Genomic DNA, 25,623 nt, shown 5'->3' on the forward strand with positions numbered 1-25,623 from the left:
CCCATTCTACTAATTGTGAGGCTTTCCACAATCTGTGTTTCCTTATTTTTTTAAAGGGGATGGCACACTTGCTTAGCCTTCTTCATTATAATTCTCAGAGGAATCATTTTAAGTTGAAAGTACTTCTAACCTATAATGCATAAATTTAAACCACTGTCATTTCCCCCCACCACAGCCTTTGGCAAATGGGGTCTTAAATTCCTTCTCCCACCAACTAGACTTTTAGCATGCATTCTGACACGTATTGTGTATCCTTACTAGATATGAGGTATATAATATTCGGGCTTTACTAACTATCCAGTGGGGGTGCATTGGATATACTTGGCTTGGCAATTTCAAATTATAATGATCTTCAGTACCAGATGCTCTTAAGCTAGTCCCCTACAAATGTCTGGCAGCTTCATTTATAACTTTTATCAGGCTTGAGTATTACCACACACAAGCTCATAGAGTAGCTCTCAGAACCTGCAGAGGCAATTGTTTTACTAGATGTGTGAGGGATATAGTTGGATCAATGGGATAGATACTGTATATGAAATAGTGGCTAAATTAGTTTGTGTGTGTGTGTGGTTGGGGGATGTCGGGTGAAGGTCACATATTTTGGGAATGAATAGATTTCTAGTTTCAGTGAATTTCTATCACTAAGCTCCTACACTAGGTGAAGTTTTGGGGGATGGGTAAGTTAGAGAAGACTGAGAAGGAATCAGTTGGTGTGTGTCAGGTGATAGTAGAGTGGGACTGTGGTTTAACTTTGACAATGTAAACAGATCTTCCCCCTTCCCAAGATAAGAAAGAACAGAGTTGAGTACTGTGGCACATTTTACATGGTTTCCTGCTTATCTCTTTGAGAATAGATATAGCTCAGTAGTACTGTCGAGTTAAGAAATAGCTTTTCCACCCTCTGAGTGATGATACCTACAATCATCAGGATGAATACAGTCTCATGACCAAATCTCCTCTGGTATTTGTCTTATTGACATGCCTTAACTTAATGTCACGATGCTCTAGAAATTACTCTGAGAGAATAATGGTGATGGCAATAATTATGATGAGAATAATGGTAGCAGCCACCCCTTTCTGAGTATGTACAAAGTGTCAGGGACTGTGCTGGGTGCTTTATGTGCATTAACTCATTTGATTCTCATATCAGCCCAATGGGATAGTTTTTTTATTCCCTCATCCTGCAGATGAGGAACCTAAAGCTGACTTGCCCAAGGTCAGGATCTACCAAGTAACTGGCAGAGCTGGAATTCGAACTTACACATGTCTAACTCCGCAGCCCATGCTCTTAAGCACCAGGGAATATTGACTTTTACAGGAGGAGGACTAAGCAAGGGCTTTGTCATTCAGAAGCTGGATGACGCTGGGCTCCTTCCTGGTTCCTCATCTGTGTTGATTATAAAACAGTCACAGTGATGTGTTCCTCACATGATCATGATGAGGATTGAATTGAAATACTAAATATATATACTGTGCACTTATAAATGTAAGAAGAGAGAGGAAAATGACTGCTGGAGAGTGGTGTGATGAAGGCTCCAGCATTAGTGACCTGGAGCGAGAACACCCAGCCAGTGAGCTGAGTGTTCACACAGAGAGAGTTTACACACTCTCTGAGCACCAACACAGTGTGGCATGTGGTCATGCAACAACTAAAAATAACATTTTTTTTTAGTATCAACTATGTGCCAGCACTATTTTAGCCACTGAAGCTTAGAAGATTGTAAAAAAACAGATAAAGTTCTGCTCTCAGATTGTTTATAGCCCAAGCGAAGTTCAGTTAGTAATAAAATAAAAACATACAGCAGATGATCATAAGAACTAAGAGGGGAAAGACAGAGAAGTGGACCAAGAGTGACAACATTTGAAGAAGGGTGTGTGGTAGAGTGGGTGAGAAAAGCCTCTGACTCATTTATTCATTGAACAAAATGTCTCAAGTACCTGCTGACTCAGACTGTAACTTATGAAGGGGGTTTAATTAAGAAAAAATAGATGAACAATCATTATTTGTTATAGTAGGAAGACTGTAGTAATTAAGAAAATACTTATCTTACTGCATCTCACATTTTTGAGTATCCAACAAAAGACACTTCGCAGTGTCTTACCTGGAAGGAAGATTGTTTTATGCTAAGTTCCCTGGGCTCTGGGGCTCTCTTCCTGCTGGTGAGCTCTGACCATCTTCAGGAGCTTGGCATGTGCTTTGCTCTTGGGGCCTCTCAGCTGGGAAAGATTTGCCTCTGGTGGTAGTACAGGGGTTTGTCTGCTGGTAGACTGCTTTTCTGTCTTTTTCTTGATGCATTGGCTTCCTGCAGCTCTTCTTCTGTCTTCAGTTGCTAGCAGAAGAGGCCTCACAGTCCCTCTCATGGACTGGTCTGTGATAGCCTTTTTAGCTGAGTGATGGGGAGTTCCACCCTTTTGTTCCTAGCTCACAGTGGCTGCTAAAGGCATAGTAACCTCTCTGAGAGCAGAGTCTAGTGTCCCCCTCACTTTGCCAGCCCTTCTGTCCTTTGAGCATGTCATTTCTTGAGGGAATCAACATGTGCTTCTGTAATGGGCAGTGTTCATCAGAGGGTTTGCTCCCATTGCTCAAGAGTAGAGATGCTTCCTCCCAGGGCTGACTTCCCATAGGTATTTTCCTGAGTCTCAGTGATTTTGACCGTTGATTCAGTTAGGTAACTTATACCTACGTCTGCTATACCCAAAAGTTTTCTAGAGGAGTTTAGTCAAGTGATTCTGTCTGGCTTGTGCCTTGGTACATGACCAGCATGATTAACGTGCCTCGTCGCAACACTGGGCTCTTCCAACCCCTGTTTAGGGAAGGAGACTTCCTTCCTTGAATAACTAAGGGACTAGTTATTCCCAGCCTACTCCCCTTAAGCTTTGGAGAGCAATACACAGATTAACTATAAATAGTGGGGAGCAGAGATTCTCCCGCAATCTCCCATGAATATTTTCACCACTTTTATTTATTTATTTGAGATGGAGTTTCGCTCTTGTTGCCCAGGCTGGAGTGCAATGGCGTGATCTCAGCTCATCGCAACCTCCGCCTCCTGGGTTCAAGCAATTCTCCTGCCTCAGCCTCCCAAGTAGCTGGGATTACAGGCATGTGCCACCACTCCTGGCAAATTTTGTATTTTTAGTAGAGACAGAGTTTCTCTATGTTGGTCAGGCTGGTCTCAAACTCCTGACCTCAGGTGATCTGCCCACCACAGCCTCACAAAGTGCTGAGATTACAGGCATAAGCCACAGCACCCAGCCATTTTCACCAGTTTTGCTAGTGAAAACGCATATAAGCAGGGAGCAGTGCCTCACACTGTAATCCCAGCACTTTGGGAGGCCGAGGCAGGAAGATGGCTTGAGTCCAGGAGTTTGAGACCAGCCTGGGCTATATGGTGAAATGTTGTCCATCTCTACAAAAAATATAAAAATTAGCTGGGCATGGTGGCACATAGCTATAGCCCCAGCTATTTGAGAGACTGAAGTGGAAGGATTGCTTGAGCTTGGGAGGTCAAGGCTGCAGCAGTCATCTGAGATAGTGCCACTGCACTCCAGCCTGGGTGACAGAGAGTGACCCTGTCTAAAAAAAAAAAAAAAGAAAGAAAAAGTACACACACACACACAGAAAAATAATTTTATTGATATGACTCTAACGAATCAATAGATAAATATAAATCAGTTGTCTTTATCTTAGATGTATTACTATTTTCAAGTGCTTGTTTATTATTATGATCAATGGCGTTTCTATAGCTTTGCTATTTCTCTCCTTGTTAAACCTCTGCTTACTAATTTCTATAATTGGGGAATCATATACCTGTTGTAGTTAGATGCTCTTGAATTCCACCACTGAGAAGTGAAGGATTTTAACAAAAATTGACAAAATCGAATCCAGATTTCTTCACGTGTCATCATCTTTCTGAAATAGCACTAATGGAGATGCTCAGATTTTGGATTCATCCAACAAATATTAATTGAGCATCTACTTTGTGCCAGGCACCATTCTAGAAACTGGCATTCAGCTGTAAGTAAAATAGACAAGGTACTTCTCAAAGGCTGACTTTTTTTCTGTTTGAAGGCATCAGTTGCAATACATTATTTGCCTCTTCTATGTCTTTGTGGGACATAATAGGGTTATAGATATACAAAATAAAAGAAAACAACTTTTCAGACTGGAAACTGAGTTCTACTCTGATAATGCTTTATACTGTGTTGAAGATACCACCTCATATTATTTTGGAAGCAGGTGGGCTGTACATGTTGAATAAATAATACATTAAAGTGGACTGAAGACCCATCTTTTGATCACCAGCTCTTACCTGAAAAGTTAACATTACTACTGCAGTTTCCAATATGAGATATTTTGTTTTCTTATACAGTTTCATTGCTTCTCTGTGCACTCTGCTCCCCATTCCCCTCATACCCTGCAGTTAGGTCTTCAAACCAGACTGCATGTTGGGGGATCTGGTGTATGCCCGCTGTGCTTATTCATCTTTTTAAAGGACACTTTCTTCCTTACACCTGCACCGAAACCGGCAGTGACATTCCATCTATAGAACTGGAGGAGGCTGGCCCACTGTCTTCTCTCTCCTCCCTAAGGGATATTTTACTGTATTTTTTATCTTTGTCTAGGTTTAAAGAAAGTACAGAAGCTCCACTGTGAACTACTTTAATACTTGCACATTTTCCCTAAAGTCAATTGCCATGGTATCAATGATGCTTAAAAATAGAGTGAAATTTTGTTATGTGACTTTCACCTCAATAAATTATTAATAAAAAATAAAGTGAGCCGTAAGTAGGTACTTCCTAGATTTCATTTATATTTATCAACACTTTATTCTGGTTCCTTTACAGGCTGTACAAGATTCTGATAGGCATGAAAACTACAACATATTTGACTTAGTTTAAAAAATAAATCTATCTTTAGTGACATTTATGAGCTGACTTTTTAGCCATTAGATACCAGGATTCCTTTTCTGGACATTTCATCTTAACTCGCAGTTTTAGAGTGTTGTCCTTACTTGAAAAGAAGAGTGTAAGATCAGGTGTCTACTGCAAATTCCTGGGAAGTTATTTATTGTTAAAGCACTATGATGTGGTTTAAGTGTATTTTCAAAGGGATTCTATGTGGGTAGACACAGTATCCTTCCGTTCAGTAGCATTTGTATAGTGCTTAACATAGGCACTGAGTATTTTTAAATGAATAAATGAATGAGAATGCTGATGTGAAGCCTTATGGATTATCTACTACAAGTAAGTCCAAGCTATTCCAGGTCAGCCATACAATAAAATTGGACTTGGAAGTAGGTGGGAGGGGAGAAGAGTTGAGGTCAAATACAAGCTGGGCCACTGCCTCCCTCACTCGCTGTATGAATTTAGGCAAGTCACTTAACTTTTCAGGGCCAGGGCTGTCCCTTTTGGAAAGTGAAAGTATTTTGCTGAATGTTCTGAGTAGTCTGGTTTCTCTGGGCTTGAATGTCCTTCATCTTAAGTAAGTGCTTCTATTTCTAGTGGGGAAAGGGTCAAAGTGTTCTCAGAACCTGGGGCTACTCCACATAGCCAGTTTTGGGAAATGTTCTTTTTCTCCTTGTCTTAACAAAATACTCAACAAAATACACTCCCAGTCCACTTACCTTTATACTGTACTGTGAAAAGAATTTTACCAAGAAATAACCTGCAGTTTAAGGAATACTAATAGAATCATTAGAAATACAAAAGAAAGACACACAAACAAAATCCAGTGGTGTCTAGCTTCAAACCCAGTTTTAACTTAAAATATTTTATTTATGGATGTCTCTATTCAATCACTGAAGTCTGACCTCTTCTTAGCCTGGTTTATTTCCTTCCCTTTCCTCCCCTCTCCTCTTTCATTTCTTCATCTCCTTCCCACATCCCTCTCCTCTCCTCTCCTCTCCTCTCCTCTCCTCTCCTCTCCTCTCCTCTCCTCTCCTTTCCTTTCCTTTCATTTCCCTGTGTCTGTTTCTTTACTGCTATCTGGAAAAACTTCTATTAATTGTCTTTTTTTTTTCCCAACTAATCTCTAAAATTTAGTTTTCCTAAATCTCTAATGATGAAGTCCAGCAGTTTCTCCAGGATGAGCTACATGCGTGTGGAGTACTTTGAGCATCTTTTTGGGTATAGTCACTTATTTGGGTACCTGGCTCTTATAAGACTGTCTTCACCTCTCTCTCCTAACTCTTGTTTTTCATGGTTCTCCCCCGTTCTGCTCACTCCTGCTTCCCTTGAATTTCTTATACTTCTGGGTTGTTTAAGTGAGGTTTGTCTCACAATCTTGGCACCCTAGTCTAGTCTTAGCCTTTCTAAAAAGTCATTCTAACATAGATGCTGTGTTCAGAAGCTTAAATTCTGATTTTTTAGAAAATTGAAGTTGCAGATGCTTTAAGAAATTGAGAGAGAGAGAAAGAGAAAGAGGAGGGAGAGAAAATTGAGAGCCCTTTCTTTATCCTTGTAGTTTCTTTGTTTATATCATGTAGACTCTCAGCTTCCTTCTCTTTGTGATTTCCAGCTTTTCAAGAGTTTCATCCCCCTACGCCTTATGTTCATAAAGAAAAGACAGAACTCTAAAATGTTAGCTTTCTTGAGTCACTAGAGAGTCCTTTGTGGACACCTGCTCCTTCTGAAACAATTGACTTGTCTACTTTCACAAACAGCAGTATTTGTATTAAAGAACCAGTTGGCATCAATGCCCAAGTGCAGGTGTCCTAATATATAAGATGGTGCTTCATTCAGAAAACTCAAGATAGAGTAAAATAAATTATCAACATCTTGGCTCCATGCTCCATTCACAACTGTTAATTTTACAGGGTTATGCTTCCATCTCTGAGCAGAGAGCTCCTGGCAGGCACAGCTGCTCCCGTGTCTCAGATTGGGCTGTGCTCATCCCAGTAGGAGTCATCAAGAGCAGCAGGTTAGCGGGAAGGTGATAGTACATCAGAGAACTGAGCAGTGGAGGAGGGAGAAGGACGGGCCTCTCCAAAGTGCTTTTCATTTACTCCTTTAATCTTTGTGTGTATATACATGCATGGTTAACTAAGGAAAAAGGAAAAGTTGACTTGAATTTGACTGAGAAAATTATCAAACCTGCTTTTACTCGTACATGTAGCTCATTTTCAAAAATACTTTTGTGTATCCACTGGTATGTTGATGGTCCTATGCAGCAATAGGTCTGTACGCTTGTCCAAAGAATGTCTAACAGCCCCACATCATGATTAGCAGGAGCTGGGTCACTGGGGCAGAGCTGGTTTGACAGGTGGAAAACTTGTCCTGAGTAGTTCTGTATTAGCTTATCTCCTAAACTGGAGCAAAGGTCAAGGACAATCCAAGATTGAGAACAGGCGCCGAACATGTTACATGGTAAACATTCTTTTATTAGTGGTCTTTTGAGGGAAAGTTGCTGTGTTGTTCTTTGCTGTTATTTCTGCTAGAACAGTGTTCACAAAAGTGAACAAAAGTTCAATGCTCAAGTTAAAGAAATCTAAGAATGGAGACTATCAGTAGCCATGTTGGGGCACCATGGTAAACAATGGAACTGGATAAAATTTTATGTACTTGCCTACACAATTCTTTCTATGACCATACCTGCTGTTCCTATCCTCTGAATTAATTTTCATGTGGAAAATAGTCATTTGCAGCATATATTAGGCTACAAATGTTGCCATCAAAAGGTAACATTGTATATGCTAGTCTCTTGTCTTTAGTACTAAGATGGCTCTATTGATGATAATACGAACACATTTTAGGTTCCCAATTGCTTTGGGAATAAAGAATTGTGACTTAGTTAATATATGTTACTTTTTCAAAAGGAGAAACAGTGTTTCCCATCATTTTTTAAAATTCAGGAATAGTGGTCTTTTTTAATTCAGATTTTGAAGGTTTGGTATGTTTATTGCTAATGTTGGACCACATGCAAGAGAAAGTTGGACATTATTTTGTGACCAGCATTGTTAAGTTGTCACATTCTGAACAAATCCCTTAAAGACCTGGAACTCATTTACATTTTGCATAAAATCCTGATGGGATTTATGGTTTAAACTTTGACTATACTCTTTGTCTTGAATTTATTAATTTCCTTATCAGGCTTAAAACTTGGGGGAAAGTAGACTTTTGCAAAATATTTTTTTAAACCATTAAGTTTTATGCAAAGTCCTTCTCAAAAACCCTGTAAACCCTCTATCTTTCAGAGCTCTTTGATAAAAACCTGGGGTGAATGTGATTTATTTTTTGTTTTTGTTTCTGGTTTGTTTGCTTTTTTGAGACAGGGTCTCAATCTGTTACCAAGGCTGAAGTGCAGTGACACAACAACAGCTCACTGCAGCCTTGACCTCGCAGGCTCAAGTGAGCCTCCTTCCTCAGCTGAGTAGCCAGGACCACTGGTGCATGCCACTACACCCATCTAATTTTAAAGTTTTCTGTAGATATGGGGTCTCACTATGTTGCCAGGGATGGTCTCGAACTCCTATGCTCAAGTGCCTCCTGCCTTCACTTCTCAAGGTGCTTGAATTACAAGTGTGAACCACTGCACCCAGTTTGTAAATGTGATTTGAGTTGTCAAAGTACTTCTAAAAAAAAAGGCTGGTTTAAGTTTGACATGGAGCAACATTGAGCTGGGGAAAGAAAATATGTAGAAAATAATGCCAGTGGCCAGATGCGGTGGCTCACGCCTGTAATTCCAGCACTTTGGGAGGCGGAGGTGGGCGGATCACTGAGGTCAGGAGTTTGAGACCAGCCTGAACAACATGATGAAACCCCGTCTCTACAAAATACAAAACTTAGTCAAGTGTAGTGGCACATGCCTGTAATCCCAGCTATTTGGGAGGTCAAGGCAGGAGAATTGCTTGAACCTGGGAGGCAGAGGTTGCCGTGAGCCGAGACCACGCCATTGTACTCCAGCCTGGGTGACAGATTGAGACTCTATCTCAAAAAAAAAAAAAAAAAAAAAAAAAAAAAAAAAGGCCAGTGATTCTGGAAGGTCCGAAAGACATTACTTTTCCCATACAATACTGTGGGAGAAAGATGAGGCTTGATTTGAACTTCCAGGGTACTGTTGAATTCTTAACTCCAAAAACAGTGCCTGGCACAAAATAAATCACTTAATAAATACTTGTTGAATGCTGAGATTTAAAGGAGAAGAATGTCATTGAAGCCCTCTCCTTTTTTTCCCTTCTTTTCTCGACAAAGGTTGAAAAAAATGATGACGACCAAAAGATTGAACAAGATGGTATCAAACCAGAAGATAAAGCTCATAAGGCCGCAACCAAAATTCAGGCTAGCTTCCGTGGACACATAACAAGGAAAAAGCTCAAAGGAGAGAAGAAGGATGATGTCCAAGCTGCTGAGGCTGAAGCTAATAAGAAGGATGAAGCCCCTGTTGCCGATGGGGTGGAGAAGAAGGGAGAAGGCACCACTACTGCCGAAGCAGCCCCAACCACTGGCTCCAAGCCTGATGAGCCCGGCAAAGCAGGAGAAACTCCTTCTGAGGAGAAGAAGGGGGAGGGTGATGCTGCCACAGAGCAGGCAGCCCCCCAGGCTCCTGCATCCTCAGAGGAGAAGGCCGGCTCAGCTGAGACAGAAAGTGCCACTAAAGCTTCCACTGATAACTCGCCGTCCTCCAAGGCCGAAGATGCCCCAGCCAAGGAGGAGCCTAAACAAGCCGATGTGCCTGCTGCTGTCACTGCTGCTGCTGCCACCACCCCTGCTGCAGAGGATGCTGCTGCCAAGGCAACAGCCCAGCCTCCAACGGAGACTGGGGAGAGCAGCCAAGCTGAAGAGAACATAGGTGAGCAACCGCGAGGGTCAGATGCAATGGGTGGATGGGGAGGGGAGTTGCTATTCGAAAGACCAGGCCACCTGGGTCATCGAGGGAGAGGAAAAAGTCTAGAAGATGTTTTCCAGAAATCAAGGGAAGCTGTGCTTAATTTCCCAAAGTGGTAGGACTAAGAGCTAAGGTTACATTCCCAAATATCTCCAGAGAGGACTACCAGAGAGGACTCAGGCAGGTCTATGTAGCAGCCAGTACTAGAAAGATCTGGCAATTACCTTAATTGGATTGATATATGCAGTCAAACTAGATAAATCTGCTTTAAAAAAGTATTCTGTGTGCTGATAGACTTAGTTTAATAAGTAATTACTGAGGCTACATATATTTTATGGATGGGAATTAGCTAATGTGATTATTTGGCTCTAGAAAATGCCTGGTATAAATACAGCCATCCTCTTCTTGATCCAGATTATCTAGTGTGTGAATTGTTGGCAGCAAAAGTATAATCTCAGACCACCCTTCCCTATCTCACATTATGTTTCTGGGCATTCTCTCCACCATCGGTTGTTGAGTAGTGTGTGTATATGTGGGTATGCTCAGCGAATGTTAATTGTAACATTAATTGGGGTCAAACATAATTAGGAAAATAAGTCTGTCGATGTTGCCAAAAACAAAAGAAAAACCCCAAATACAGAATATGTTGTGAAGTCAAACATAAATAATCATTTTATTATTGAAGACACAACTTTCTACAATATGCATAAATAATTGAGGGTTCCTATGATTACAAAAAGGTACTGGATTCTCTTCAGTTTGGAGCTGTAACTTGAAAGTTGGAGGGTTTTCACTATTACTGCTCAATTGTGCAGAATTGGAATAGAATATTCCCAGAGCGAGATAAATTCAACAGAGCTTCGTCCCTGGAGACTAGATCCTTCCCTCACCCCAACACATCCACAGTGGTAAAGGAGGCCAACAGTTTCCATGATCTTTCTCTAGTCTAATATGACCGATAAATACTTTCCAGCCCCAAAGATCCTCAAAGATAAAGTTTCTTCTGTGTCCATTTAAAAGATTGGGTTTACTCCTTTAGAAGCGCCTCGGTTTAACCAATGATGTTTGTCATCCAAGGGTCCAAATACGGACTGAACCACCGTGTGCTCCTTGGGAGAAAACCTACTCCATGAGAGTGGTCTGAGGAATGTTTTGGCATCTGACCATCAGATTGAGAAAGTAGTGATTGGACTTTTACCTTGATATACATTTCCCCAAAATCAGATGCTACAATATGGTAGGTGACTATTCTAGATATTTTAGGTCTACTTCTTTCATCGTATCCCTAAAATTCTATGAATATCATGCCAGATTATATTAATTAACATTGTTATTGGCATATTCCAGCTCTGGATAAATCGTATGCTTCTTTTCATTTTGAATCTTTATTCTAACACACAACTGTCCCAGGGGCCAGACATTGAGGTTTAGAAGATGGGAATTTTTCCCTGGAAAAGGTAAGGCATGTGATAAAAAGTGGGGTGTGGGTTTTAATTTACTCAGCAAAGCAAAACTTAACTACTTTTCTTTAGATTTAAGGTTTGAGCCTCAGGTATGATGTCTGGAAATCACTTTGCGTATCCACAAGTTACTTCATGTGTCATTTTCATACATCTTAGAAATTAATCATGCTTTTAAATACAGAACATATCTGACATGGCACAGACCATATTTTTTAACTGGGATTTCTAAAGTTGTGGGAAACAGAGAAACGATGTGATTTTAGGTATATGCTTATGATTTGGGTTGATAGAAGGATTTCTTGAATCAGTAGGAAGTCTAATATATAATATATTTTAAAAGAAATTAAGTTTTATTATGTTTCAGGTTATGATAACTAACTCCAAATGAATTAATGAAATATTTTATGTAGTAAGTTGTCAACAAATGTCAAATATTGAATATAAATTGATGAAATTTAAATTACAGATAATAATTTGTTCACTCATTTATATATTTCTCTTGCATATTTGCTTATTCTATTCATTTATTTGATTAAAAATGTGTCTGGTCAGTGAAAGCAAACAGCACTCTTCTCTACCTTAAATGTTACAGATTCTGACAGAAAAATATCTTAATTAATCAGACTTTATCATGGGCATTCAAAGGTGATTGAAACAATAGGTGAAGTTCAACTTGAAGGTAATCACAAAGGGCAATTTACATTGTTTCTTAGAGTTGGGTAGGTATTGTCCTCTTGGTTAGATTCAGAAATGCTGCCTGTCGTTTCTTTCTGGATTGAGGTATCTAGTAGCCTTGCCTGCTCTTATGTGACAAGCACAAATTACTCTGCTGTGATGAATCTCATGGGATCACAGAAGGTAGAGGTGACAAGGAGATCTATCACATCATATCGGGTCCAAATTCCCAGATGCCCTGTACTGCATTTCCTCTGCCTTCCACTGTATTTCATTTTAACCTGGGTTAAAGTAGCAGCATCTTCCACTGGGCTGTACTGTTCGGAAATGGGTGGCTACCATGGGTTGCTTTAGGATTCTACAGCTGCCTGGAGGGGCATGGATAGACAATCTAAGAGGGTGCAACAGGGTTAAGGGGCAAAATAGGTACAAAGAGAAAATCTAAGAAAATAATTTCTGTCAATATCAGGCTTAAAAATTTTAGATCAGATATGATTATTACCTTAATACCTATGGAAATGTTGGGGGAACTATAAATGTTATTTATTTTACTTCTTTTACTATTTACTACCAACCTGTTTGTTATGGGGGGATGTCATTTGTATTTTGATCTTTGAAGTTGGTTGGTTATTGTCATTGTTTTAAATTCTCCAAGTATGTCCACCTCTCCCTAGTTTGCCACGCTGCCTGCCCAGCTTTTTACGTGCCTGGGACCAAAACATTTCAGCACACCTCTGACAATGATTCCTTTAGAGGAAGAGGAGTGTTTAAAACATCTGTGGGACACTGCCCCATTCAGTCATGAGTAGAGAACTTTGAAGCCCCCTTTAGTGATTATATCCTTGGGGTCTCCTGCTGAGCAGTGTCACTGTGCTCATTGGCTCTCAGTGAAGGAATTCTCTCTTATGTCTCCTCTTCTCCATGGTAGCCTATTGATTTTCCCCAGTAGAGGACTCTGCTGTGGTCATATTCAGTGATGTGGTACTACCAAGGTAACCTATCCAGAGGGCTATCAATCAGTGATATTGATTGGGTGGCTGCCACAGGGTCCTTGACTGATGCTAGTTGGAAGTGTAGCTCTGAGTGACTTTAAATGTTCTGTATGTTGATCTTGGCTGCATTTTATTTTCATGGTCTCAGTACATCTTGCAAATTGATGCCATCAGTAATGATCAAGAAAAGAGGGAGGAGTTTCCTATTGCCATTCCCTGAATAGAAAAATTAACTTAGTGTCTCCCTGCTTCTCTTCCTCCTCTTTTTTATCCTTCCTTCCTCCCTCCTTCCTTCCCATTCTCTCTCCTTTTTTTCTATTCTTCCTTTCTTTTTCCCTTCCCTTTATATTAACTTTCTTCTGTGCTAGGTATTGGAGTCACAAAGATGAATAAGATATGATTTTTTGGCCAGGTGCGGTGGCTCATGCCTGTAATCCCAGCACTTTGGGAGAACGAGGCAGGAGGACTTGAGTCCAGGAGTTTGAGACCAGCCTGGGCAACAGAAGGAGACCCCATCTCTACAAATAATAAATAATTAGCAGAGTGTGGTGGTCTGTGCCTGAGGTCCCAGCCACTCTGGAGGTTGAGGCAGGAAGATCACCTGAGCCCGGGAGGTCAAGGCTGCAGTGAGCCATCATTGTGTGCCATTGTACTCCAGCCTGGGTGACAGTGAGACCCTGTCTCAGAAAAAGTAAACCAAACCAAAACGAAAACAAGATGTAGTCTTTTGACCTTAATGAATTCTTTCTTGGTATGGGGGTAGTATGAAATTCAGGGAATGATACTGAAAACAATCATATTTATAATCTCAATTAAATTCTGCAGATAGGTACAGGGCACTTCCCTATGCCAATGCACTTTGGACAAAACATGAATGAGGCAGTGCTTCAGGGGCTAAGATGCAGTCTGCTGCTTACTATAAAAACGTTTTATATAATGTATGTCCTGATACTCAAATTATTAACAAAAAGAATAGATGCAAAATTTAGAATTTCTAGAATGATAATTGTGTATAAGAAAATGAAATACCCAGCTCATATTTCTGAATTTAAAAAATTATTTACGTTTCCCCGAACAATATTTTCCCTAAGGCCCAAGGTAACCATCTATTTTTCAGCTTTCCAAAAGATAGGTCCACTTCTACCAAGCTGTGTGTTAGACGTGAGATTTTCCAAGGATATTTACACTTATTTGGCAGGGTGCCTCATGAGCGGCTTTGATTTGAAATGTGGTTTCAACCACTTCCTAAATTTATACACAACTCACAAAGAATGAAAATTTTGGTTGTGGAAGTCCATAAATGCTGTTTATAAAACATGGGCACCCTGTCAGATACTCAGTGGTATACCTCTTAAATACTGTTGATTATTAAGCTTTTATGGAGCACTTTTATATTGCTAGAGTAATCATTTTTATTGGCTTTTCTTGACAACAGCCCAATGTCATTTGATAATATTTTTCTTTCTATTTTTATATTCCAAGAATAGGGACAAAGTAAATGGATATTCTGGCCACAAATACAGCCAGTGACAAAACAAGGATCAAACTGATTGAACTCTAAATCCTCACCTTAACTGTAGCCCTACAGTTCTTTCTCTCTATTAAGGTGTTATGTTTTGTCTCGTTTCTGCATTTTCTTTTTTATCTTAGCTGTTGTTGTGATCTGATGCTTTTGGGAAATACCAACCAGGACCTTACTAGGATATTCTCTGTCCTACCTGCCCTGTAATGTAATGCAGGGAAAAGATCTTTGAACTGAAATAAAGAGACCAGGGTTCTAGTCTCAGTATTTCTACCAACCAGATTTTAGGCAAGTTATTGCTTCTCTGGACCTCATTCATCTCATCCTTAGGAAAAGGGACTATGATAGTTGGTTTTTAAGGTTTTCTTTCAAGAGTTAACATATAAAAGTCTAATAATAGGTAGCACTTAATGAGCATGTATTAACTGCCAGGTCCTGTGCTGAGTGCTATGTGGGGATTGTTCCATTTAATCATCATAACCACTCTGTGGTAGTAATGTAGTAGTGTAATTTTCCCTTCCCTTTTTACAAGGAGAAATCTTAGCTTTAGGGAGACTATGGGACTTAATCATTGTTGACAGCTAGCAATGTTGAACCAGAAGCCAAACCCTGAGAGTCTGAGAGGTCACATGCTGAACGCTGACACTTATCCAAGTGCTATTCTGGAAGAAACAAAGAGGAGAGGAATGTCTAAGGACCCCAACAATGTGTTATAATATAAGAACATCTCTCTTCTTTGGATAATTGGATATTCCAGACTCTTGTCTGGGAATTATTAGGGATAGCATTTACAGATGGGTGTCTAGTAACTACTATAATTCCTGATCATAATTCCCTCACAGCCCTATCACCCCAGAATTATTAGGGATATTAAACTGTTTCTGAGTCTTAGATTCTTATTTCAAAAATGCTCCAAGTACTGTTTTATTAGACCTGAGAGAGCTATAAAGATCAGTTGAAATTGATTGTTCTTAACAGATGTATTACTGACTCCATCAAATACATCAGTTATGCCAGGAGGATCTGAAAACTAGAAATGGAAATTTTCATATCTCAATCAGATGAAAGTCATTTTATTTGTTATAGGCAATTGCTACCCTAAGTTTAGCTTATCAGAATCAGTATCTTTTTTATATTCTTGTTTAGGTCTACCCCCCTTTGGCAAGTGCATTTCCAAAGGATCTGGTACCTTTATGACTAAAATATTAAAGAACTTAATAGAAGAGACAAATTAAAGAGCAATCATTAACTCTTTTCTTGAGACAGAGTCTCGCTCTGTTGCTCAGGCTGGAGTACAGTGGCACGATCTCAGCTCACTGTAACCTCTGACTCCTGGGTTCTAGTGATTCTCCTGCCTCAACCTCCCTAGTGGCTGGGATTACAGGCACCTGCCACCATGCCTGGCTAATTTTTGTATTTTTAGTAGAGACGGGGTTTTACCATGTTGGTCAGGCTGGTCTCGAACTCCTGACCTCAGGTGATCCGCCTGCTTCAGCCTCGCTGGGATTACAGGTGTGAGCCACTGCGCCTGGCCCTTTTATTAACTCTTTAGTTAAAAAAGTAAGCAGACAAAAGACAAGATGAAGGAATGTGTTGTGGAGTCACAGGACTCATATTGTTGAGGCCATTCATTCATTCTTTCATAGCTTTTATTAAATTGTTACTGTCACCTCATAAAAGAATCTGGAAAACAGACATGTTCTTCCCCCAATTTTAAAGTTGTGAAACTATATTTGGAACTAAAAATTAATATTTCTTAAAATATAGACTATTATTCAGATATTAACACACATTCATAAAATATTTTTCTTTTTTCTCTACATACCTGTACACACACACACACACACACACACGACAATCTTGCAATGGTAGACCAAGGAGGCATCTTTGAAGTGTGGGACATATGGCTTCTTAGCCAACCATCCTCACTTTTCCATAGTCCCTTATTTTCTTAACTATTAGATAATGGGCTTAAGGGATGGGGTTGATAGTAGAGAAGTTTAGATAGAGGGGCAAAGAATCTAGAAGAGTCAATTCTAAGAATGTTTATTATTAGACTAGAGGCCCAGAAGACAGCAAGAATATCTCAGTAGAGGTTTCTAATCCTGTCTTACACTTGAGATTGAATATAAAGAGTTGAAAATGATGTTTTCTGATATGACTGGACTTCTGATTCATAATCCTCCTAACCCTGTCTCTGGATGGAAAACTATAGCTATAATAGCTACAGTGGCTATAGCCTATAGACAGCCATAATTTGCTATCAATAGTTTCATTTCCATCTTACACTTAATTCAATATCAGTGTATTTTTACATGCTTTTATTTCATTAAAGTAATTAAACAGCTTCAAGGGTTAATAAAACCTTGGATGCTTATGTAGAGCAATGGATACATCTGATAGACATCTGATAAGCTTTTTAAAATTTTGTCGGTAGACTGTCATTAAAACATAAAGTATTATATGGATAAGCTAATACAAATCTCTTCCAATTCTTTTTTTTTAAACTCTGCATTCACAGTCGTTGGATATTTGACCAATAGTGAAATTAACTAACAGGCCTAAGTATTTGAATTGGGCTATTGAACGTCCCGAGAAAAGGTGGTATGGAAGATATACAAGTTAGATGTGATTACTCAGCAATCCTCACACTTATTTGTAATCACCAAATCACACATTAGAGGATTATGAGAATTAAAATATTTCAGTTTGATCATCTCACACCATTCTACTTGGAAGGGAAATTGTAGTTCTTAAGATATCTTCAGGGGAAGAAAGTATTCTAGGAAGGCTTTTTGCCTTTCTTTGTAAAACATGTTCAACATAAATATTCTATCCTGGTGGCACATATACAGTGAAATAACTTTTGAAGGCTTTTTTTTCCCCTGTTTTATTTTGTTTTTCCAGTATGAGTTAGTAGAATCTTTTGGAATTTGGAATAGAAACCAGAAGCCATTTACCTAAAATGGTCCCTTCTTACTGGTGCATGATGAATGTGTGTGTCTCTCAGATAAAGTGGAGATGAACATTTCTATAGCCTTGAAAAAAATGTTCTCTTCCCTGGTGTATGACAAAGTGAAGGATATAATTTAGATATGTTTAAGCACTGTATCCATGCCTGTAGTATACCCTTCTGCCAATTTCCAAGCACATATGTATACACACACATTCAATATGTAGGGAAAGGGCTGCCCAAGAGTTCAGACTGTAGGGAAAATCTGGAATAATGGTAAGTTTCACATTTTCTTCACCCTTCAGCCCAAAAAGAAGTAGAGAATGGCTCCAGGAACACCCTTCGTCTCTCTGAGGGTGTGTGTGAAGAGTAATGGTCGTTTCTCGGCTGGTCATGTAATCAGGATATGTTTGTGAACCTACAATGGGTTGAGGAGAGTTAAGAGTTGGGACTAAAGCTATCTACGATGAAATTTATAGTGCCTAAGAACTAAAACCCTGGTTTGGCTAATTAGGGGAACATCCAGGAAGAGTTCTTGGTGTAGAGGTTGCCTCATCTGAATCTTAAAGGATAAAATATATCCAATGAAAAGAGATATCATTTATTTAAAAACTTGAGACACCACTTTTCATTCAAATTAACACACACATATAAATAAATTGATTCAGGTCATAATTCTGCAGCAGCTTTTTAACCTTCAGTGGAAAAAGTAGCTTCATGTCTGTGTTGTTTATTGTTGCTTTTCCTGCATCTATGACAATACTTTGAATGAATAATATTATGCCGTAGAGAAAATCCTAAACTGACCCAGGAAAATGAATACAGAAGCTCATTGGAAAGTTTAGTTGTTACTCAGGCCTGTAAGTCATCCCTGAGGTTGCCAGAATTCAAACCATTTAGGGCTTCATAGACCAGTGTGAGCATTTTGCATTATATTCAGAAACATATTGAGAACTAGAGGAAGTCAAGGCTGCTCCCTACTGAAAGCAGGTGATTAATTTCACTCCAGCCACATGAATGACCTGTGGGTGGCCCTTGCCAGTGTGTGACAGAAACACCCAGGGAAGAAATGATTTGCCAGGTTCCTTGGCTTCCTTTCCTTATCTGACACAATTAAGTAATCTTTGCAAGGTGTGTAAGAGTCTATTGAACCTGCTGTTGCTCCACTGTAGGGTGAATTGTTATTGTGTTCCCAAACCAACAGTGCTGGGACACAGACCAGTAAACAGGCTTTCCCATTCCCTAGTGCATACATAATTTGTGTACAGCCTGTGAGCTATTCAGATTACAGACCATGAGGGACATTGCAGTGGGAGGCTGAAAGGATTCTTCCCTACACAAAAACTGCAAATTAAAGTCACCCTCATGTATTTGGTAAAAAGACAGAATGTGCCCCACTTTGTGAAATTCTATTCCAGTTTAAAGGGCTAAGAAAGCGCAGAGTTCAGTAATGTGGTTTCAGCGTTCTCCCCATTGGTGTAATCAAATCCTTTTAGAAGGAAAACCAGCGGTGGAAGATTTTTTATTTCCTCCTTCCTCTTCCTTTGATATTGGTGGTTTAATTATAATAGATTCATAAGAGAACCTGGCCCCTATTGGAAGATATGTTAGTTTTCTTTTTCTTGCCACCAAGGTGTAAACCATTCATTATGATTTTCTCAGATATCTGCAGTGACATGCTGGTAAACTGGCTCTCCAAAAAATAAAACAAAACTCTAAAAGCCTTTATTTGTAGTTTTTGCCAATTTCTATGGTATAAGTACTCCCATCCTAGCTGATTTCAGGCTACCAATGTGTAATTTCCAAATAAGCAGTTGGGAAGAAGTGCTAATATCTTGCTGTCAGCAGCCAATGTTAGTCAGCTCCAGCATACCCCAGATCATTATATTTTAGCAATTTGATTGATTTTATTTTGATAATTCTAAAATACCAAGAGTAGTAATTATCAACTTCCAAATAATGTATCAGTATAGAAGCATATAAATATCCATTTGTAAAACCACATAGTTATGTACATATATATGTGATGGCATGAGAAGTACTTTCAGCATTCGCAGTCATTTCTGTTGAGCATTGTACACTTGCTAAAGGTTAAGGAAAAAAAGTAAAGTTTAGAATTGGTGTTCTTGTATTCAATTAGAAAAGCAATTGCTACTGAAGGAATTTGTACATTGTCCTCAAAATTTGATCTGAGCTGTATCTTTTTAATGCATTGAAAGGCTTTTTATCTTTTTTTAAAGGAAAGTGCATAATTTATTATATTTATGAGATTATAATAAAATGGATACTTAGGAACTTTAAACATGAGTTAAAAGTAATCATCAGATATAAAATTCTCAAATCTTGGAACCCAAAATACTAAATTTTAGGATTTTCTTAAAACCTCTTTCTCATGATTAACTTAGTTTGAAAATTATTATGTTCTTTCATAAGAAAAGAAGGAAAATTTAAAAATAGACATGTTGATGGAGGCAATAGTTCTTCTCAGCTGGTTTTTCAGAGATGATTTCAGGGTTCAGATTGATTTGCAACCATTTAACATTTAATGCAGAGGAAGAGTTGACTATTTCCTTCCCTCATACTAATTTTTAGTGAGAAAGATGCTTTTCGTGCTAGGAGGAACATTGTGAAACAATGTCTTCACAGAGGTAGAATCAGATGAGTAAGTAATTGCTGAAGGCAGATATTTTCAAAATTGTTAGCCTAGGCACTATTTGCTCAAATGAGTTTAAACTATATACACTAAACCCCAAAGCTGAGAAGCTTTGGTTGAGAATGATAGGGGAAAGTGGAGATGACTGAAGATGTCCTGAAATCCCCCTTCTTTTTTTTTTTTTTTTTTTGCATCTATCCCTACCCTCTAAGTAGATCATTTCTGAGCCTTGAAGTACAGTTTGAAAAATGCAAATTTCAGAAATTTCTCAGCTACTTATTGTCTACATGTGGACAGCAACAAAAGAGTCAATGCCAATCGATCTCATTTACTGTAAGCTGATCTTCACAATGAGTATGGATAACTGCACCCATATTGATGATATAGTAGGTTTTGTGTATTACCTATAAGGTCAACAGAAAATTGATTCATATTACAGTCCTATTGTGTAGTCGCAGATAGGACTGGTCTGAGTAACTTCTAAACATGGCTTTAGGCAACTAACCACTGTTCCATTTAATTTTAGTTCCACTGGTATTAAAACCATGCAGAATTTATTTTCTAAATGATATTTTACAAATCGTAATCCCAAGGAAAATTTATTTTCTAGAATCCTCAGTCAGTGAACTTTGAGTTGTGTTGCTGGAGCCTGTAGTTCATGGAGCAGCATCTCAGCAGTAGTTTCTGGGAATTGCGGTTGTTTTGCAGAGGCCAGGTTAACAAGGATTGGGGTCCTAGGATTGGGGTCCTATCTCGCAATCCCCTACACCTCTACCAAACTATTTCATGATCTTGGTTAAACTTTGATTTGACATTTCAACTAATAATAATTAAAAATTACTGTTTTAAACTTAAGACCAAATTCAAAAGGTCTTCAATCTTGGCAAGATTAAAACTCAACATAATTCAAAACTCATCTTTTCAGGCAGGCATCCAATGTGTACTTAGCTTGAATTGTTTATTTTACAAACAGATACTGCTCAAATTCTAAAATTTGACTTTTAGTATAAATCATAAACAAATGGAATTTGAGTGACTCACCCAGGGTTACTAACGAAATTTTTTTATTATTTATTTATTTATTTATGTTTGAGATGGAGTCTCACTCTATCACCCAGACTGGAGTGCAGTGGTGCAATCTTGGCTCACCGCAACCTCCGCCTCCCGGGTTCAACCGATTATCCTGCCTCAGCCTCCCGAGTAGCTGGGATTACAGGAGTGTGCCACCATGCCCAGCTAATTTTTTGGATTTTTGGTAGAGATGAGGTTTCGCCATGTTGGTTTCACCAGGTCTCAAGCTCCTGGCCTCAAGTGATCCACCCACCTCGGCCTCCCAAAGTGCTGGGATTGTAGGCATAAGCCACTGCCCCTGGCCTCAAATTATTAAAATTATTATATCCATGGGTACTTTAACTTAAAAAATAGGCTAATAATGCAGTAATATTTTTTAGTTCTACTCCAGTGTCAACATAATTGTATAAATAATGCATTCCTTCTGATGGGATCCTACTTAAAAAACTCTATCTATACAATTTTGGAATATCCACAAAAATAAGATTTCTAGAAGGTTAAAGGCTGAAATCAGTCTCAAAAATTCTAAAAAATCTGTCGCCTTTCTTTCTCCCACTCCTTAGCCCTAGTGGACAATAGCTGTTTGTGCCTCTGTTGAAGCAAGTGCCCCAAAAGGAAACATGCCTGGGCAATGGGGCCAATTCTTATTTAACTCCACAGACTGACATCCTAAATGCCTCTTCAGTGATTAACATCACAACGTGACACAATTCAGCTGGGTAAAAGGGATAGGTCCCATAATGCCATGCTCTCTCCTTATAAATTCAAGTAGACTACTCGAAAAACCACTCATACAAAGCTATGAATTTATACCTGTCCATATCAATGCCCCACAGAAAACCTCCCAATGCTTGCCTACTTTTTGCAATCTGAATACAATCTAACTTACTTCCGCAGCCTAGGAGGCCTCATGTGATTTCACGTCTTAGCTTTCTGATCAGACGTCCTTCTGCTCAGCCCTTCTTCCCCATTCTCTAGCCCTAATAGCTTTCTTAAGGTCTCTTGAATGTGTACAGCTTGCTCCTGTCCCAGGGCCTTTACACTTGCTTTCTCCCTTGAGCTTCCCGTGGTCACCTCTTAGCCCTTGCCTCTTGGCACTCAGGTCTCCATTTGAATGTCGCTTACTCAGAGAAGTCTTCCCTGACCATTTGGGCAGAACAACACTACCCCTACCAATGCCAACAGTTATATCACATTACCCAATTTATTTTCTCCGTAGCATTCTTAGTGCCTAAAACGACTGTGTTTATCTGTGTCATCCTCAGTTTCTCTCCCTCTCAGTAGACTTTTCATTTCTTGAAGGCTGCATGGTAGTCCCAGTGCTCAGAATAGAGCACAGCACATAGAAGGCTCTCAATAGACATCCTCTGACTGGCCAATAATATGGATTGCACCTATGGAGAGATTTGTTTTCATAAACAGCATGAAAGGGAAAGAACCATTTAATTTTTTAAATTTGAAGCCCCACAAGAAAAGCTAAGAGTTTTTCAGGCAAGTGTCCATCTTTATTGCTTGCAGTCCAGTTCTTTGGAATTTTATACATCAGCAACTTCTTTTCCATGACCCATTTCTAAATATTTCCTAGGCACCCAGACACTCTGAGTCTGAATGAGGATATTTGATTGGGAAGGAAAATTGGTCAGAATGTGAAAAAGGAAGGTGGGCCCTTAGGAGGAACAAGGTGGGGATGTGGATAGAGATTCTTTACTTCCTATAGAGAAAAGGGAGAGTAGGAGGGAAGAATAATGGGGTAGAAAATGGAGAAAAAAGTGGGAGGAAAAAAAGCAGAAGAGGACCAGAAATCGATCAGGGGAGGCAGAAAGAATAAGCAAGGGCAAAGTGGAGAAAGAATAGATGGTAGAAAAGAGAAAGAAGGAATAATAGGTGAGAAAGCAAGAGGTGTGGGAGAAGCAGGGCTGGAGGGGCGCTGAAGAGCAGGGGAAGGCACTGACTGAGCTGAGTACCAAGAGACAGCCATGGCTTTCCTGTAGCTCTGTTTCTGACAAGCTCTCTGGCCATGGATGGCCAAGGCCAATTTACCTTCCTTGCTGGTAAAAGAAGATGGTTTTATGGGATCTTCCAGCACTAGCGCTCTCTGTTCTTGGCTTCACAAACAGCAGGCCCTAAAGGGTTCCTTGGCAAATGGATTTTCTGTCTTTGAGCAGATCTAAGTGGCAGATGGGGCACAGCTCCCCTAGGAGAGACCCCCCCCGCCACCCCCTGCCCACCATTGTCTGAGCCCTTCTGCAGCCAGCGCTGCCTCAACAAACCAAGAGACATTGTCTCTGCTTGCTTCCAGACAGGAAAAGAAAAGGATTGAGTTTCATAATCTCACAATTTTAAATGTAGGCCTATTTCCATACGGAGTTTCAGATTACAAGGCATGTTTCAGAAACATTTTTTACTTTGAACACCTCATAGAGAGACAGTCTTGGAACTGGACAGTCCTGGGTTCAACCTCAGGTTCCTCACTGCATGGTTTTAATGATTTGTATAACCTTCAATGTCTTCATCTATAAAATGGAGATTAAAATGTTACCCTTAAACAGTTGTGATGAGGATTTAATGAGGTAACATATTTAAAGAACCAGGTATAGAGTAGGTCCTCAATTAATATCATTTTGCCTAAGTTTTCTTCTGATAATCTGAAATAATCACTTTTCATCCTCATACTCTCCTCTCCCCATATGAAGATCCTCTGGGCAAATCTTTTTTTTTTTTTTTTCTTTCTTTTTTTTTTTTTTGAGACGGAGTCTCCCTCTGTCGCCCAGGCTGGAGTGCAGTGGCGCAATCTCAGCTCACTGCAAGCTCCGTCTCCCAGGTTCACGCCATTCTCCTGCCTCAGCCTCCTGAGTAGCTGGGACTACAGGCACCCGCCACCATGCCCGGCTAACTTTTTGTATTTTTAGTAGAGATGGGGTTTCACCATGTTAGCTAGGATGGTCTCAATCTCCTGACCTCATGATCCACCTGCCTCGGCCTCCCAAAATCCTGGGATTATAGGCATGAGCCACTGCGCCTGGCCCCCTCTGGGCAAATCTTAAAATTGAAGATGGTAAAAGCATGGATAATCTGTCATCTTCTTACGGGTAAAATAGTGGAAGAAATTACTTCATCCAGCAAATAAAGAGAACAATGGTTTCTTGGTGACCCAAAGTAAAGTATTTCAGAGTATTATTTTGTATTCAAAGTAATACAAAAGACAAATATATTATTCAGTGGATACTGCAACAATAGACAGAATTGCAACCAACATGAATTTAGCCAAATCTCTTGCTTGGAGGCCTGCAGTGGAGGAGAAATAACAGAGCGATCTTGGAATCGGACCTGTCTATGTTTGAATCAAAGGTCCAGTCCCTAACCAGCTCTATGCCATTAATTCAACGTCAGCTTTGTTATTGTGAAATAAAATATCCTCATTGCTGAACTTGGTGGTTGTCGGTATTAAATAGATCATGTGTAAAAGGTGTCTATTATGGTATTTTATTGAACACATAGTAAGTGCCTAATAGAAAGTCACCATTGTTCCTGTTCCTTTCAGCTGAAGCTATTGGGAAACTTTCTTTTTCTTTGGTACTACACCTGATTTTATGAAGGAAATTAACGTGCAAATAGGACATGATTTATGGCCAGCAAGAGAGACACATAATGATTTGCAGTCTCTTTTGGGAGTCAGAGTCTATTCTATTTGGCCTACCTTGTAGCTCAGCAACATTACCAAGTCCTTACATTATCAGTAATGATTGAGCCTGGAAGTCAGCCAAGGTTACCAGGTAGTGATGTTAGGATTAATTTGGGCTTCATGTAATTTGTCCCTCAGAAACTGCAATCTAGGGATTCAATAGAAAAGGTTGGGATACCTTAAGGGAAATAGCTAACACACTCTTTCCAGGTAGATACCAGCTATAACTTGTCACATCTTGGATTTCAATCCTACAGTCTTAGACCTAAATGGAAACTTAAAAATTGCCTAAGCCTGGGAACTGGATGGGCTTCAGGAGGGTTCTTTCATCTCCTAAGATTATTTGCAACATGTTATACTGTGTGTGTATATGGATGATATTCTTGGCAAAATGACCTTGTCTTTCATCAGATACTCTACTGGGACCACTGCACAAAAATATTATGATGCACTATGCTTGAACAATCTCCAGGAGAAGTTGTGTGCGCCTGTGTTTTAATGAACGATGAAGCATGTTCTGGGATTCAGTTGCATGGTCTGGCCATGGTCCCACAATGAGTTAGCATCAGAATAGAGGAGATAAACCCAGATATCGCAAGGACTGTATTCTACTGTCATTCAGTTAATTTGTACTTATTAATACGTATAATTTCCACACTACACAGGCATTGTGAGGGATGTAGATTATAAAAGTGAATATCTGTTGTCATGGAAGTTACAGTCTGGATGGGGAGAAAAGTAAGGCTCTTAAAAGAAAACAGAAACAAAAAAGACTCAGTACCAGTATAG

General features: G+C 39.5%; 1 protein-coding gene across 2 annotated transcripts in view; it reads left to right on the plus strand.

Annotated features, from left to right (window-relative positions):
* GAP43 (growth associated protein 43) overlaps positions 1-25,623 on the plus strand; it is a 97,114-nt gene that overhangs the window by 42,495 nt on the left and 28,996 nt on the right. For both annotated transcript variants that reach the window (XM_004036097.5, XM_004036096.5), the window contains one exon: positions 9,190-9,787. In XM_004036097.5, the coding sequence (XP_004036145.3) occupies positions 9,190-9,787 (598 nt within the window). The remainder of the gene's footprint in view (positions 1-9,189; positions 9,788-25,623) is intronic.

The sequence above is a fragment of the Gorilla gorilla genome, chromosome 2 (assembly GCF_029281585.2).
Source record: "Gorilla gorilla gorilla isolate KB3781 chromosome 2, NHGRI_mGorGor1-v2.1_pri, whole genome shotgun sequence".
Lineage (NCBI taxonomy): Eukaryota > Metazoa > Chordata > Mammalia > Primates > Hominidae > Gorilla > Gorilla gorilla.